This window comes from Dermochelys coriacea, chromosome 6 (assembly GCF_009764565.3).
Source record: "Dermochelys coriacea isolate rDerCor1 chromosome 6, rDerCor1.pri.v4, whole genome shotgun sequence".
Lineage (NCBI taxonomy): Eukaryota > Metazoa > Chordata > Testudines > Dermochelyidae > Dermochelys > Dermochelys coriacea.
Genome location: NC_050073.1, coordinates 90784779 through 90802123, shown reverse-complemented (window position 1 = coordinate 90802123; position 17345 = coordinate 90784779). Strand labels below are relative to the sequence as shown.

Here is a 17345-nt window from a genome sequence, read left to right as displayed (position 1 = left end):
AGTGAGCTGGATTCAATTCCATCTGGTTCATCATCTATAAAATTGTTTATTAAGTTCCAAGTGCAGAATTTTTCTTGTTGGTAGTGATGCATGAACCAGAAAGAATATCCCCAGTTGAATATGCAGGGCCGTCAGATGGAAAAAACGTCTTTTTACTTCTAACCTGAGCAAATTTTATGCAAAGTCTCTGAGAACTATAAATATGGGATCCATGGCATCACTTTTAAAAGTCACTTTTCAAAGTGGACCTGTACTTTCAAATAAGACATCTCAGAATGCTGTGTACAACCATCAGCACCTTAGCTTAGCAAGAGGAATCATTCCAGAAAAGACAGCAGACTTGGTTTAGGACACGTACTGCCAGAAAAACCTGAGTTAAGGACTGCTGCCATTAGAAGACATGAAACCAAGCTGCTTCAGAACAAGGAACTTACAAGTTCCATTACCCTCTTTCCTAGCTTTGTTTGTTTGTTTGCTTTTTAAAAACATCTTGTACTTTTTCTACATTAGAATGTGAATGTGGAGCAACCAGTCTGTATAAAATAAACTCCTTGCACTAAAATCTTCACTCAGAATGTGAACTGAGGCCAGACTGCTATTTTCATTTATTTATTTAGCGGTTTGCAGGTGTTCAGTTAACATTTTCCCTTTGTATTTTCCATCTCTCCAGCTCTTGCATTTTGTGGGCTCTGGACCAGAAGAATAGAGATAACAATGGTGGGAGACTGTTTTTGATGGATTGCTAGGATACTTCTTTCTGGTAATTATTTGGGATCTGACTGTAGCACTGTTCTAACCAGATCTGCAGGGCAGACACTTACAGTAAAAAGTTCACATCAGCTGAATAGATTTTGGTGAGGTCAGGAAATATCGTAATTCCAGTGTTGAAAATTCCACTAAAACAGAGGACAAAATAGAAAAAGAGAAAGAATTAAATTTAATTAATCACTACACAAAAAAGACGCTATAGGTTCAGACCATTACACAGAGCCGGATGGAATATGTTTATTTTATACTCTCCACCAACTGTCAACTCACCTATGAACTATGTACCCAAATGTAGGGCTATGAACAACATATCATAAATCAGTGTGGGGTTTCAGAGAGATATTCTGCAAAGACTTTTCCACCTCTAACTACCAAGACTCTGTGATTACACAGGTTTGAACTAAGTCACTTATTATGTAGCTCCCTTCCTTTATTTAGCAGCATCAGCATTAAAAATGTTCCATGCCATCTCCTTCCAATTCTCCACGGGAGTGTCAAGAAGAACTTTTAACAACTGGGTAGAGTTGGGGTGCTAAGGGCACAAACCTACTCCCACTTGAAATCAGTAGGAGTGTTGCCATTGACTCCAATGGATGCGTGATTAAGCTCTAATACAGCAGTAAGACTGTCAATGTCAGGAAGATGTTAAGAAAGTCAGAAAGTCTTTAGGAGTAAAGGCAAGGTGGAGACTTGGAGCAAGCTTATGAGGGTAGAAAGAAAAAAGGAGTAGAGAAAGGGTCAGAGAGTAGGATCTTCATGCTTTTGGGACAGTATGGGGTACAGACAGACAGAAGGGAGAGAAAGTGAGTGTGTGTTCTGAAAGCAGAAAGATGGATCAACATTTAGAGAGAGATGAAGAGAAATAGGGCTCTTGGAGATGGAGAACAGAGGGCCCAAATCTCTGTTCCAGCTGATGTAGTCAGTGCAAGGAAATGGCAGGTAAGGGAAGGAAGAATAAATGTGGCTGTTGGCCACATTTGCACCTCCTGATATTTGGGCCTTGCTGGGGGCCAGGACCAGCCCCCAGAATAAATTAGAGAAGTCTCAGAACTAGGGTTGACAACCCTCTTGGATTTGCTGGGAGTCTTTCAGAATCGGCCTCAATCTCCTGGTGACTATTAAAGGCAATCTGGGAGATTTTAATAGGGCAAAGTCCAGTCAGCAGGGCTAAGGCAGACTCCCTACCTGCACTGGCTCTCCGTGGCTCCTAGAAGCAGCCAGCACATCTGGCTTCTAGGTGCAGAGGCAGCCAGGGAGTCTTCGCGTGCTGCCCCTGCACCCTGCCCCTAGTCCTAACTCCACAGCTCCCATTGGCTGGGAACTGTGGCCAATGGGAGCAGCAAGGGTGGTGCCTGCAGGCAGGGGCAGTGCACAGAGCCCCCTGATAGTCCCTGAGGCTAGGAGCCGGACATGCCAGCTGCTTCCGGGAGCTGCCCAAGATAAGTGCCGCCCAGCCGGAATCCACACCCTTCACCCCCTCCTACACCCCCACCCCCTGCCCCAGCCTTGAGCCCTCTCCTGAACCCAAACTCCCTCCCAGAACCCGCAACCCGTCCTGTACCCCAACCCCCTCCCCCAGCCCGAGCCCCCTCCCGCACCCAAACTCCCTTCCAGGGCCTGAACCCCACAGCCACTCCTGCACACCAACCCCCTGCCACAGCCCAAAGCCCCCTCCCATACTACGAATCCCTCAGCCCCACCCCCCAGCCCAGAACCTGCACCACCACCCACTCTCCAACCACATGCCCAGCCCGGTGAAAGTGAGTGAAGGTGGGGGAGAGCAAGAAACGGAGGTTCATATTCATTCCCCATCAAAATGCTTTGTTTCAAAGCTTCCCCGTGCCTTTAGTTGATGTCACTTGGTGTCCCCAGGACCCAGGTAACATCCTTAATAAGTAGTTAATATTTATTTTTGCATGTGTTTTTTCCTTCTCCCTCCTATTATTTGTCATTTGTCTTCTGTGAGTGAGAGCTCTGCAGGGCTCACTGTGTTTGAAGAGCACCTAACCCATTGTAGGCACTACTGTAAAACAAAGAATGAAACAACAAGGCAGCCTTTCATTATCCAAGGAGGCCCTAGGAAAGAATCTTTGAATTACACAAACTGTGTGATCTTTAAACTACACACTCTCCCCTTCCCCAGTCTATGGAAGGAAAAATATGTCCTCCATGTTTTCTTTGCCTGAATTATGTAAACTGGGCTCCAGATAATAAGCTGGGGACACTAAGAACTTTGCCATTCATTACGGCTAAGATTTGTTGTTCAAGTTCTGCTTTGAAGAAAAAAGATCTAGTTTTCCAGGTCTGCTCCAACTTTACAGAAATGCAGTTATTTTCCTTTAGCACTGATCCCTTTGAGAGTGAAAGTAAGTACAAGAAAACACTACTCTGAGCTTAAAGGTGACCTCCAATGGAGACAAAATTGTGTTTGTGCCTATTTTTATAGCTTTATGGTATATAAACAAAGGCTGGAAATTCATGGTCCCTGCATTCCTATGCCCCCAGTCTCCTGCTCAAAAATTACAAAGATTTTTTGTTGATATTTTTTCATTGTAATTTTGGGTCTCATCTACCTGGTTGTTTTTCTTGTTTTGTTTTGTTTTTTTCTGTTCGTTTGTTTTTGAAGACTTTAGGGACAAATGGAGGAGAACGCCTCCAGACCCATTTCTGTCATGGAACTTACAGCAAATTGGGGCTAATGATGAACTTGTCAGCTGTAGCTAATGTGTATTGTTATATGTAAACATATATATAATTAAAGTAAAAACTACATATTTCTGTTGTATCTGTATTGTATCTGTAACAGTGGGCTGGAGAGACTAGAGCCAAGCCAACCTTGATTACAGAATATGATCTGAGGGGAATCAGGAAATTCCCTATGAAAAATGGAAGGTGGCTGCAGTAAAGGGGGATCCTAAGTCATGCTGATGGACTCTAGAGGGAGGAAAGAAGAGGGCTCCTGTAGGATCATTACACCAGGGAGTTTGGAGGATAAAGCCCAGTAAGCAGGATGCCCCTAGGGAGTACATGACTATGTTTGGGACTGGATATCAGAGCCTCAGTGAGGGAGAACTGGGAGATCAGACTGGGATGGAAGAAGAGCCCTGGGAGTGAAAGAAAATGCCAGAGCTAAGTTTGGACTTTCTTTGTGATGTTGGATTTCGGTTTGGACCTCTGGGTTCTTGTAAACTGGTGCTGGTATTAAACTGGTGCCAGAAGGGGTAGTGTTAACAAAAGAAAGCTTCTGTGAGTTCTTAAACGGCCCTGAAGAAAGCAAAACCGGAGGTGAAGAACTTAAAGAGGTACCGCTGGCCAGCACTGGGTGCTCAGTAAGCAGCAGTCTCTTTTACAATATCCCTCTTCTCAATCTTTCCTATAGATTGTGTTCAGCATTTCCCTCTCTGGTAGTGGAACGGGGGGGCACAGGTTGAGTAGGGGCAGGAAGAGGTGCGGCCTTGGAGGAAGGGGTGGAGTGTGGGCGGGGCCTGGGGAAGAGCCGGGGTTGAGCACCCCGCTGCACTTTGGAAAGTCAGTGTCTGTGTACATGTCCTTAGTTGACCGAAGGTAACCCCTTTTCAGCTCCTGGGAAGAAAAGAGCCTTTACCATTCTGTCATAATTCCTAGAAGGGACCATTCTAATAATCTACATAACACAGCACATAAATTTCACTCAGTAATTCATATCCAATAATTTGTGGTGCAATATTTGATTTCATTGATATTACTGAAAGTATAGAACAAGCAGCAAATAAAAGGAATAAAAAGCCCAAACTAAATTCCCTACCCCTCCTTCATGGCACCTTTAAAACACTTGCAAATACCTTCCCTCTCCCCCCCACACTCCCATCAGTTTTCTGGATGAGATGTCAAATAGAGGTCCTGATTAAGTGTGGGTATCTACTCCTTTCAGCAAGAGCAGTCCACGTTTATTCTGGTGTAATTACTGTAATGAAAAAAGTAAATAAGGAAAATGAATACATTTATTGTAATGAATAATGTACCAAAGAATTAGCTATCCAGGTTCTGGGATGAGGGATGGGCTTTTGAGGCTAATGAGAGCCAGAGTCTTGGCCTAATTCTTGCCTGACCCAACCTCCTACTCCAGAAACAAGACCAAAAGGGCATAGGCATTCCTGGGACTCCCTTATAAAAGAGCTTGCAGCTCTTTTCTTGCTTGCAGAGCCTATAACTGGCCTTAGTTTAGTTGAATGCTTACAGTAAAAGAAAACAGGGAATACATTTTCCATCCAGCTCTGAAGGGAAAAAGAAATTGTTACACTGTAGTAGGGCAACATCTACACTGAGAATAATCTCTGAAGATTAAGTGCCCGATACTTACAGGTATTTTAACAGTGGGAGGTCCTTAAAGGCATCTGGATCTATGTAATGTAGATTTCTAGTATTGCGAATTTCTCTGTTAAAAAATAGATACAAATTAGCATATTAGCAAAAAACCAAAAATATTAATGTTCATATTTGAAATTTAAAATAAACAAAACAGCATAACACTAAAAAAAACTTTCAAAGAAACATAACTCCTCTGCTGAGCTCTTGCACTGGACTGCATCCCAGTAATACAACAAATTGACATCACTCAATGGAAGTGAGCATGTTTGGTGTGCACTGCTACATTACAGCATCATCATCTGGACAGATTTGGTTTTGGACACTAATAAGCTTAAGTAATGGGGAGAAAGCACAGGGCTTTGGCTTGCTCATATGCACACACTGATTTGTTCAGGAAAAGTCAATAAAACTATTGAAATGTGTGTAAGGTTGAATGCTAATAACATTCCAAATCAAAAAGAGTTTGGGAGGAGGTTTGCGTGTCTTGGAGGGTTGGGTAATGGGTTGGAATTTTTAGTTTTGGATATGGAGGAAAAAAAGAGAAAACTAAGATTATAAAATAGGATTTTATTTCATGTGAGGCCATTTTAGGGGACCGTGAGTGCCAAAGTTTCTTTTATTAATTCTCTCAATTAGTTTCCACCTTCTCATTTAAATTTAGTAAGTACAATAATAAAAGTTAATCTATACAAAACTTAAAATATCTGAGTTAATAAGTATACAGGAGGAAGCATCTCCACTGGGGCAAGACTGGAAGTTTGAACACCATCATTCTATTTTTGGTTCTGTCTGTGACATGCTGTGGCATCCTGCAGTTACTTAAACCTCCATGCTGCAGTTTGCATGCACAGTAAACTGCGAATAAATACTACTACAAAAACAATTTAGCATTTGTTTTCATATTCAAAGCGCTTTACAAACATTAAGCCTCATAATCTCTCCTGCTGTTACTACCTACACCATAATATAAGAAAGATAGGGTATAAAATACAATTAGTTAAGCAACTGCTTAACTGATTACCTGTTCCACCTTTCTCGGGGTTCTTTTAATTTTGATTGCTTAACTAAAGAAAAGGACTTGAGTTGAATTTAGTCTTAAAGTTTTATTAAATATCCTAACAACAGCAACTAAGTATATAGTATATGAGACAAAAATAGTATTGGATTATGATTTGGCAAACAGACTAGGAAATTGATTGATATAGCCATTCATTGATATAGATTGCAAGGCCAAAAGGGACCATTGTGATCACCTAATCTGATCTCCTGTATAACAGGCCACAAAACATCCCCCAAAATATTTCCTAGAGCATATCTTTTAGAAAAACATCCAATCTTGATTTAAAATATGTAAAATTTTCAGAATCAAATAACATAGCTACAACAGATAATAACATTTATACCTAATCAGTATCTTGGAAAGGTATCTTTGTTTAAAGTTTTGACTAAGAGACCTTGAGAATAGAGACTCACTTGTGCTAACTGGTTATTAACACATTAGAGGAGGGAGGTGGGGATCCAAAACTAAAGCATAAGACAATTCAGTCACTTACATGCCAATTCACCAAGGTCTTCTTCTCAATGGATCTATAGTAGCCCACCCTTTTTAACCTATTTCCCACAAATTACATTAGACCCAGGATCTAACACTCCTAAATATCTGACATTTATGACAGACTGTACAGGCTGATTGCAGTTCAAGAGGCTTGTACACTTGGTCTGTTTTATGTTTTCAAGAACCTAGAACTTGAACCTAGACACCATGATAGATACATGTACAGTGTTCTAAAATTTTAGTTAACAACTGTAACTTGTTCAGTTTTAAAGCTCCTTTACAACTATCATGATTGTAATCTGTTACAAAACGAGGACACACACACTAACTCCGTGACAATCTTTAAAGCACATACACAACATGTACATTTCCTTATAATTCGATTTCAGGAAATGGTCAATTGATTGATTTGGGGTAATCACAGAAGAGAAACACTGTGTTCCTTATCATCAGATCTTTACTCAGCCATCAGCTTTCAGCTCAATTACTGTTCACAGCCAGAGTTGACACTATAAACACAGGTGGAACAAAGGATGAGCCTGACTATAGTCTTTCCCTAGTATACTAGTGGGCAACCCAAATTGCTGGAAGATGGAAAGCGACAGTTAAAGGAGTCAAGTATCAGGGGGTAGCAGTGTTAGTTAAAGGTGCCTATTCAAGATAGGTACTTTGTTAGGAGACTAAAAAGATATCAGTATGAATGCATCCCCTTTCTTTACCTTACAGAATTGTCCATGAGGGAAACCCTGTCATTAAAGTTTACAATGTTTTTACAATCTACATACCACACAGACTATGCTGACAGCTTGTGCCACGCACTCTCAAAGAAACTGCGGAACCACCTGATCAACATCCTCTACAGCAAACAGGGAAAGATTAAGAATGAGCTCTCAAAACTGGATACTCTCATAAAGAACCAACCTTCCACACAAACTTCCTCATGGCTGGACTTTACAAAAACTAGACAAGCCATTTACAACGCACACTTTGCTTCTCTACAAAAGAAAAAGGACACTAAGCTATCTAAACTACTACATGCCACAAGGGGCCACAACAGTGGTTCCCGTAACCCATCCAGCAATATTGTTAATCTATCCAACTATACTCTTAGCCCAGCAGAAGAATCTGTCCTATTTCGGGGCCTCTCCTTTTGCCCCTCCACCCCCACGAACGTGATACAGTTCTGTGGTGACCTAGAATCCTATTTTTGACGTCTCCGACTCAAGGAATATTTTCAACACACCTCTGACCAACATATTAACCCACAGAGACCTTCCTACCAACACTACAAAAAGAAGGATTCTGGGTGGACTCCTCCTGAAGGTCGAAACAGCAGCCTGGACCTCTACATAGAGTGCTTCCGCCGACGTGCACGAGCTGAAATTGTGGAAAAGCAGCATCGCTTACCCCATAACCTCAGCCATGCAGAACACAGTGCCATCCACAGCCTCAGAAACAACTCTGACATCATAATCAAAAAGGCTGACAAAGGAGGTGCTGTCGTCATCATGAATAGGTCGGAGTATGAACAAGAGGCTACTAGGCAGCTCTCCAACACCACTTTCTACAAGCCATTACCCTCTGATCCCACTGAGAGTTACCAAAAGAAACTACAGCATTTGCTCAAGAAACTCCCTGAAAAAGCACAAGAACAAATCCGCACAGACACACCCCTAGAACTCTGACCTGGGGTATTCTATCTGCTACCCAAGATCCAAAAACCTGGAAATCCTGGATGCCTCATCATCTCAGGCATTGGCATCCTGACAGCAGGATTGTCTGGCTATGTAGACTCCCTCCTCAGGCCCTACATTACCAGCACTCCCAGCTATCCTCGAGACACCACTGACTTCCTGAGGAAACTACAATCCATCGGTGATCTTCCTAAAAACACCATCTTAGCCACTATGGATGTAGAAGCCCTCTACACCAACATTCCACACAAAGATGGACTACAAGCCGTCAGGAACAGTATCCCCGATAATGTCACGGCTAACCTGGTGGCTGAACTTTGTGACTTTGTCATCACCCATAACTATTTCACATTTGGGGACAATGTATACCTTCAAATCAGCGGCACTGCAATAGGTACCCGCATGGCCCCACAGTATGCAAACATTTTTATGGCTCACTTACAACAACGCTTCCTCAGCTCTCGTCTCCTAATGCCCCTACTCTACTTGTGCTACATTGATGACGTCTTCATCATCTGGACCCATGGAAAAGAAACCCTTGAGGAATTCCACCATGATTTCAACAATTTCCATCCCACCATCAACCTCAGCCTGGACCAGTCCACACAAGAGATCCACTTCCTGGACACTACGGTGCTAATACGCGATGGTCACATAAACACCACCCTATATCGGAAACCTACTGACCGCTATTCCTACCTACATGCCTCTAGCTTTCATCCAGATCATACCACACGATCCATTGTCTACAGCCAAGCTCTACGATACAACCACATTTGCTCCAACCCCTCAGACAGAGACAAACACCTACAAGATCTCTATCATGCATTCTTACAACTACAATACTCACCTGTTGAATTGAAGAAACAGATTGACAGAGCCAGAAGAGTACCCAGAAGTCACCTACTACAGGACAGGCCCAACAAAGAAAATAACAGAACGCCACTAGCCATCACCTTCAGCCCCCAACTAAAACCTCTCCAACGCATCATCAAAGATCTACAACCTATCCTGAAGGACGACCCATCACTCTCACAGATCTTGGGAGACAGGCCAGTCCTTGCTTACAGACAGCCCCAAACCTGAAGCAAATACTCACCAGCAACCACACACCACACAACAGAACCACTAACCCAGGAACCTATCCTTGCAACAAAGCCCGTTGCCAACTCTGTCCACATATCTATTCAGGGGATACCATCATAGGGCCTAATCACATCAGCCACACTATCAGAGGCTTCTTCACCTGCGCATCTACCAATGTGATATATGCCATCATGTGCCAGTAATGCCCCTCTGCCATGTGCATTGGTCAAACTGGACAGTCTCTACGTAAAAGAATAAATGGACACAAATCAGACGTCAAGAATTATAACATTCAAAAACCAGTTGGAGAACACTTCAATCTCTCTGGTCACTCGATTACAGACCTGAGGGTGGCTATCCTTCAACAAAAAAACTTCAAAAACAGACTCCAACGAGAGACTGCTGAATTGGAATTTATTTGCAAACTGGATACAATTAACTTAGGCTTGAATAGAGACTGAGAATGGATGAGTCATTACACAAAGTAAAACTATTTCCCCATGTTATTTCTCCCCACCCCCCCCACTGTTCCTCAGATGTTCTTGTTAACTGCTGGAAATAGCCTACTTTGCTTGTCACCATGAAAGGTTTTCCTCCTTTCCCCCCCTGCTGCTGGTGATGGCTCATCTTAAGTGATCACTCTCCTTACAGTGTGTATGATAAAACCCATTGTTTCATGTTCTCTGTGTGTGTATATAGATCTCCCCACTGTATTTTCCACCAAATGCATCCGATGAAGTGAGCTGTAGCTCACGAAAGCTTATGCTCAAATAAATTTGTTAGTCTCTAAGGTGCCACAAATACTCCTTTTCTTTTTGACCAAAGCTGTATCACTTACAGTTGACTTCCTTTTTACACACACAACTTCATTTAATTACAATATCAGGTTGCATTCTGTTTCCCATTTTTTTCCTCCACTGTATCTGGCGATCTCTCAGAATATTTTAATGTTGAATATCAATGTATTCATTCACAGACAGGGAAAAAAGAGAAGTCTCTTTGGTAGCACCAGTGGTACACTCTTGTAAAAGGCTGCAGCAACTCTGTTTCCTCTTACTATTGAAGTCTAGCTATTAGACTCTGAGATTTTATTTTATTAGTCCTGCATTCTATCTTTTCTAAAAGACCTTGATGCTTGGGCAATTCTTAGATGATAATAATATATAATTTTGGGGCCCTAGTTACTACACAAGAAATGATGCAAGGTTTAGTTATGCAAAACAGGGTTCCTAGAAACCATTTGGTCTCAGCACTTGAGGAACATATCAGTGGCTTAAAGCCACCTTTGCCTCCCACCCTGATCTTGCACTGAGCAGAGTCCAGCCAGGCCAGAGAATCTGACCCAGTTATTTCAATACTGTAAGATCTGGGTCATTGTCTAGAATGAGAGCTGGGGTAAAAGATAGTAATGGTATCACAATGCATTATTTGAATTCATAGGCTTCTCTGGAAAGTGCAAAATACAGCCATGGCATCTTGCCAAGTTGACACTGCCTTGTGTTCCCTTAACATATTATTACACATTAGATGACTGTATCTGGAAGTATGTAAAGACGGTACTCTGCTCACAGTTGCCCAGTCAGCTGCTGCCCTTGTCAGGCAGGTCTTCAGTGACTCAGCCCTCTAGCCAAGTCACACACAGTCCGTGTGTGAAACAAGCAAACCCCTTCCAGGACACAAAGTCAAAAATGTCCCCAATGTCCTAACAGCCCTCCCTGGGCTCAGACTTCTAAAACAGTCCAACAGGGCCAGTCATGCTACCCTTGGTTGGTATGTCCTTTTCTGCAGCCCTCCCTTGACTCAATCTTTAACCAGTCCATCATGGTTCATCAGGGTACCCTTACTTGGTCCGGCTAGGTTGCAAGGTCCCTACTCCAGAATTGAGAAGCTCCCCAAGGACTTCTTCCCTGCAGACTCTTTGCCTTTACTTGAGTCCTCAGTGACCTCAGCCTTCCTGCTGAGCCACCCGTTGGACTTAGTTCGCTGACCACAGTTACTCAGCTCAGTAAACCCCCGAGTCAGTCCCAATAGTGCAGCCCCCTTCCCAGGGATGCCACAGTTCAAATTCTCTTCCTTAGGGCATAGCCACTTCCTCCAGTGGCTGGTGGGGGGCTGGGGGTGGGGGGACCCGGTCCCCCCCCACTGCTCCTGGTCCCAACCCAAGGACCCTTTAAGTATAGCAGCCTGATGCTCTGTACCATTACTAATTTCTGTTCTATGTTTCCCTGGGCCACTTCCCTGTAGCCAGTCTTAGATAAGCCCTAGCAGCCAGACAAAAACACTTCTTCATTCCCTGGTCCCTGACAGTAACTACTGCTTCGTACCAGCAGCCAACCACAAGCTATTCTCCAGCTCCCCGATCTCTGCCAACAACTGATCTGTCCAGCCCTTTCAGCCAGCCAGGAGCACCTCTTGCTTCCCCAGTCCCCGCCAGCAGACTGAACTCACTCTGGGCCTGCAGCTCCTTTTATATAAGCCTGCTTGTTAGGATATAGATATTCAAGCCTGTTTGTAAAGGCCTATACTCTAAGAATTTAGGTATGTTCTTATCACTTAGCTAGTTATTGAGGTACAAAAGAAAGAATCAAAATCACTGTCTGCCGGTGTAAGAGCCTTCTCTTACTGTGACAGTCTGAGGCCCTGGGCTTAGGCTAAAATCTTTGGCTAAGCAACAGAGGCAGCCATAAGCTGGAAAGCGACTGGTCACATCCTCACATTCCAAACTAGTCACATTGAAAGAAGGTGCTATTGGGCTGTTAGGAATACAATCCTGTCCTGATAATGCCGATCGCCTCCAGAGAAAGGGAAGTGCCTAGAAGATGTAAAAGGAAACTTAGTTTGATAGCATCCTGTTCTTGCAAGAACTCACTTATCAATAGCTGGGATTTGAAATCCTTTCTTTGTTTTCTATCACTGTAATCCCCATTTCCCTATTGTTTGTCTGTATAATCTCTGTCTGGTTCTGTGATTGTTTCTGTCTGCTGTATAATTAATTTTGCTGGGTGTAAACTAATTAAGGTGGTGGGATATAATTGGTTAAATAATCATGTACAATATGTTAGGATTGGTGAGTTAAATTTCAGTAAAGTGATTGGTTAGGTATAGCTAAGCAGAACTCAAGTTTTACTATATAGTCTGCAGTCAATCAGGAAGTAGTGTGAGTAGGAGAAATGGGAACAGGAATGGGGTGGGAAACTGGACTCATGTTTTGCTAAAGGGGACAATGGGAACAGGGAATGGGGTGGGGAAATTGGAATCATGTCCTGTTGAGGGCAGGAATGGAACAGGGCCACAGGTAAGGCCTGTGGTGTCAGAGCTGGAAAGGAGGAACTAAGGAAGGAACTGGAATTATACTTGCTGGAAGTTCACCCAATAAACATTGAATTGTTTTACCTTTGGACTTTGGGTATTGTTGCTCTCTGTTCATGCGAGAAGGACGAGGGAAATAAGTGGGTGAAGGAATAAGCCCCCTAACACTGCTGGACCCTGATGGGCTGTGCCCTGCAGTCTCTTTCCTGGTTGGCTGCATCCCATGCTACCTCTCTTGGCAGCTTGGAGGACCCTCTCCACTCCCCTTTTCTGGGGCCGGGCATGGCACAGCAGCGAGGTCTCCAGCACGGGGCCGCAGGGCCTAGTCCACCCTCTTACAGAAGTTGACCGTACTGCATTCCACATGTGGGAATATTTGGTCTTTACTGGGAAAGAGTAGCAGAGGATGGATTGAAGACCTTATTTTGCTGGTGACAATAACAATACTGACAGGAGATATATGGTCTAGCTTTTCTGGAGGTAATTAAGTGGATCAAGTACTTTAATCCAAAATTATACAAGCCAGAAATTCATCTGCTCTTGTGGATCCAAGAAGGTGGCTTCTGCCTTCATTCCTGTCAATAGGCTAGTTCAGTTTTCAACATAATTCCTGTGCTTGGACTTCAATTAATTAAGGCCTTGTCTATACTCCCAAGTTTTGTCACCAAAAATTGCCTTTTGGTGACAAAACTGCAAGAGCATACACTACAATGGGACTTTTGTCACAAAAAATGCTCAGTTTTGGCGACAAAAAACTTCCTCCCCTACGAGAGACTTTTGTCTTTTCCCCTCCCTTTATTGTCGACAAAGAGCCAGTGTAGACGCTGCTCGTTATTTGTCGACAGAACTGGCTTCCGCCAGTATCCCACAACACCTGCCCTGATTGCTCTGCTCAATGTTTTGATCTCTGTTGCCCAGCAGGCATGCGCCCCTCCCCTTTCAAAGCTCCAGGAAGTATCTGTGGGCTGCTCTCTTTGGGGAACAAACAAGGAGGAAATCATTGGAATGCTCCAGTTCTGCCTGGCACTAGGAACACAGCAACAGGCAGATTCCTGCTGCAGTGGGAGAGGGACAGACGGCTGTGCTGCTTTGGCATTTTCAGCATGGAGAGCTCACAGAGCTACTCATGATGCTGCTCTCAGCAGCTGACGGGGAAGTGGGAGAACTCGCGCAGCCATCAGCTCTTTCTTCCCACAACACTGCACTGTAGGATACATACCCACGGTGCATTGCTAACACTGTTGATGATGGTGTCCCCAATGTGGACATGATCTGTCAACAGAGGAAGCAAGTGTGAACACCCTTTGGAGATTTTTGTTTTGTCAACTTTTGGGTGTTGACATAAGTTTTGTCAACAAAACTTGGTAGTGTAGACAAGCCCTAAGCAACATACTGTACAAAGAAGAAAAGGAAATTTATAGAAACTGGGCTCAAGTCTTAGGTCCTCCCTCAGCTTTCATTCTGGCCAATTCCTATTAACTCCAATGAGAGTTTTGCTTCAAAAAATATTGAGTAAAAACTAAGCAAGGATTTCATGATTTGGTCCAATCTCAGAGAAAACATCCCAAAAGTGAGATCTGCTCACTCAAAGTGAGATCTAAAACTACCACAGAGTGAGACTGTGGCAATGTCTCATAAGGGATGTGAAAGAAATCCCATCACTAGAGACATTTAAAATTTGAACTAGACAAAGTACTGCAGAATGACAAAACAGTTACTAACCTTTTGTAACTGTTGTTTTTCGAGATGCATTGCACATGTCCATTCCACTCTTGGTGTGCATGTGCCCTATGCACACTGGCCAGAAATTTTTCCCTCAGTGGTACCCATCACAATGGCATGAACTCCCTCTGCTGCCACCACTAGTGGTGCTGATATAAAGGATCCAGCCGACCCTTAGGGTATGTCCATATTGCAATTAAACCCCCCCCAGCTAACCAATGCCAGCTGACTTGGGCTTGGGCTGAGGGGCTATTTAACTCTGATGTAGATGTTTGGGCTCAGGCTGGAGCCCAAGCTCTGGGACCCCACGGGACCTACACCTTTCCAGGCTCTAAAAGAGTCTGATTGTCATATCACTAGAGAAAACATGATGGGTATCCACATGAGAGTGGAAAGCTCATATTGCTGCCAGGTAAACCTTGATAAGGAAACTGCTAAGCCTTGTTTCAGGTGCAGCAGATAGTCTAGTATATACTGGATGGACTCCAATCTGACAAACCCAGACAAAGAACTGCTTCTGTTTTGACAGGTAGGCCGCCCGGGTGAAGGGCTTTCTGCTACTTAGTAAGATCTGGTGAACTTACTCTGAGCAAGCTTGCTCTCTGGGATTTAGCCTTCGAGCTTCTAGACCGTTAGATGAAGGAACTGCAGGTTTCGGTGCAGCAGGTGATGCAGTTTTGGGGATCAAATTCAGGTGCAATGGGAGTGAGACTGGAGTAGCTATTGAGAGGTCCTATGCTGGCGGGGCCACACTGAGGCTATTAATATAGCCCAAGTGTGATCTGGAATGATCTTTACTAACAGTCTGTGAAAAAGTGGGATTTGGGGGAAAGCAAAGTAAAACTTTGCTGTCCAGGGTAGCAAGAAGGCATCTGCGATGTAGCCCGGACTGTGGCGTTGCAGGAAGCAGAACTGGTGACATTTTCTGTTGGACTTGTTTGCAGATAGGTCTATTTGGGGAATTCCCCCACTGCTGGAAAATGCACTTGGCAACTCACTGAAATTAGAACCCACGAAGGTATCATGAGCACAGTGTCCAGATGATGGTGGCTTGGCGAGTACACTGAGGCCAGCTATGTCAGGAGGGGCCTGAGATGCAGCCTCATGTGCTGTACTACATATGTACACATGGTCATGTGGCCCAGGAGTTCAGACAACTTCAGGCTGTTGTGATTGCATGAATCCCAAGAGAAGGAGGCGGATGGTGGTGGTCGGGGACTCCCTCCTCAGGGAGACTGAGTCATCTATCTGCCGCCCCTATTGGGAAAACCGAGAAGTCTGTTGCTTGGTAGGAGCTAGGATTCACAATGTGACAGAGAGACTGCCAAGACTCATCAAGCCCTCGGATCGCTACCCCTTCCTACTTCTCCACGTGGGCACCAATGATACTGCCAAGAATGACCTTGAGCGGATCACTGCAGACTATATGGCTCTGGGAAGAAGGATAAAGGAGTTTGAGGCGCAAGTGGTGTTCTCGTCCATCCTCCCTGTGGAAGGAAAAGGCCCAGATAGAGACCGTGGACTCATGGAAGTCAACACATGGCTAGGCAGGTGGTGTCAGAGAGAAGGCTTTGGATTCTTTGACCATGGGAGGGTATTCCAAGAAGGAGGAGTGCTAGGCAGAGACGGGCTCAACCTAATGAAGAGAAGAAGAGCATCTTCACAAGCAGGCTGGCTAACCTAGTGAGGACGACTTTAAACTAGGTTCTCCAGGGGAAGGAGACCAAAGCCTTGAGGTAAGTGGGGAAGTGGGATACCGGGAGGAAGCACGAGCAGGAGAGCACAAGGGAGGGGGCTCCTGCCTCATACTGAGAAAGCAGGACGATCAGCGAATTATCTTAAGTGCCTATACACAAATGCAAGAAGCCTGGGAAACAAGCAGGGAGAACTGGAAGTCCTGGCACAGTCAAGGAATTATGATGTGATTGGAATAACAGAGACTTGGTGGGATAACTCACATGACTGGAGTACTGTCATGGATGGATATAACTGTTGAGGAAGAACAGGCAGGGCAGAAAAGGCGGGGGAGTTGCACTGTATGTAAGAGAGCAGTATGACTACTCAGAGTTCCGGTATGAAACTGCAGAAAAAACTGAGAGTCTATGGATTAAGTTTAGAAGCGTGAGCAACAAGGGTGATGTCGTGGTGGGAGTCTGCTATAGACCACCAGACCGGGGGATGAGGTGGACGAGGCTTTCTTCTGGCAACTAATGGAAGTTACTAGATCACAGGCCCTGGTTCTCATGGGAGACTTCAATCACCCTGATATCTGCTGGGAGAGCAATACAGCAGTGCACAGATAATCCAAGAAGTTTTTGGAAAGTGTAGGGGACAATTTCCTGTGCAAGTGCTGGAGGAACCAACTACAGCTCTTCTTCACTTGCTGCTCACAAACTGGGAAGAATTAGTAGTGGAAGCAAAAGTGGATGGGAACCCAGGAGGCAGTTACCATGAGATGGTCGAGCTCAGGATCCTGACATAAGGAAGAAAGGAGAGCAGCAGAATATGGACCCTGGACTTCAGAAAAGCAGACTTTGACAACCTCAGGGAACTGATGGGCAGGATCCCCTGAGAAAATAACATGTGGGGGAAAGGAGTCCAGGAGAGCGGGCTGTATTTTAAAGAATCCTTATTGAGGTTACAGGGACAAACCATCCCGATGTGTAGAAAGAATAGTAAATATGGCAGGCGACCAGCTTGGCTTAACAGTGAAATCCTTGCTGATCTTAAACACAAAAAAGAAGCTTACAAGAAGTGAAAGATTGGACAAATGACCAGAGAGGAGTATAAAAATATTGCTCAGGCATGCAGGAGTGAAATCAGGAAGGCCAAATCACACTTGGAGTTGCAGCTAGCAAGAGATG

At 44.2% G+C, this 17345-nt stretch overlaps 1 protein-coding gene across 1 annotated transcript in view; it reads right to left on the bottom strand.

Moving 5' to 3' along the window:
• Positions 1–17345, bottom strand: part of TSHR (thyroid stimulating hormone receptor) — a 129630-nt gene that overhangs the window by 67154 nt on the left and 45131 nt on the right. Inside the window, exons 4-5 of the mRNA XM_038406115.2 lie at positions 5108–5182; positions 822–896 (exon numbers count right to left, since the gene is read on the bottom strand). Of these exons, the coding sequence (XP_038262043.1) occupies positions 822–896; positions 5108–5182 (150 nt within the window). The remainder of the gene's footprint in view (positions 1–821; positions 897–5107; positions 5183–17345) is intronic.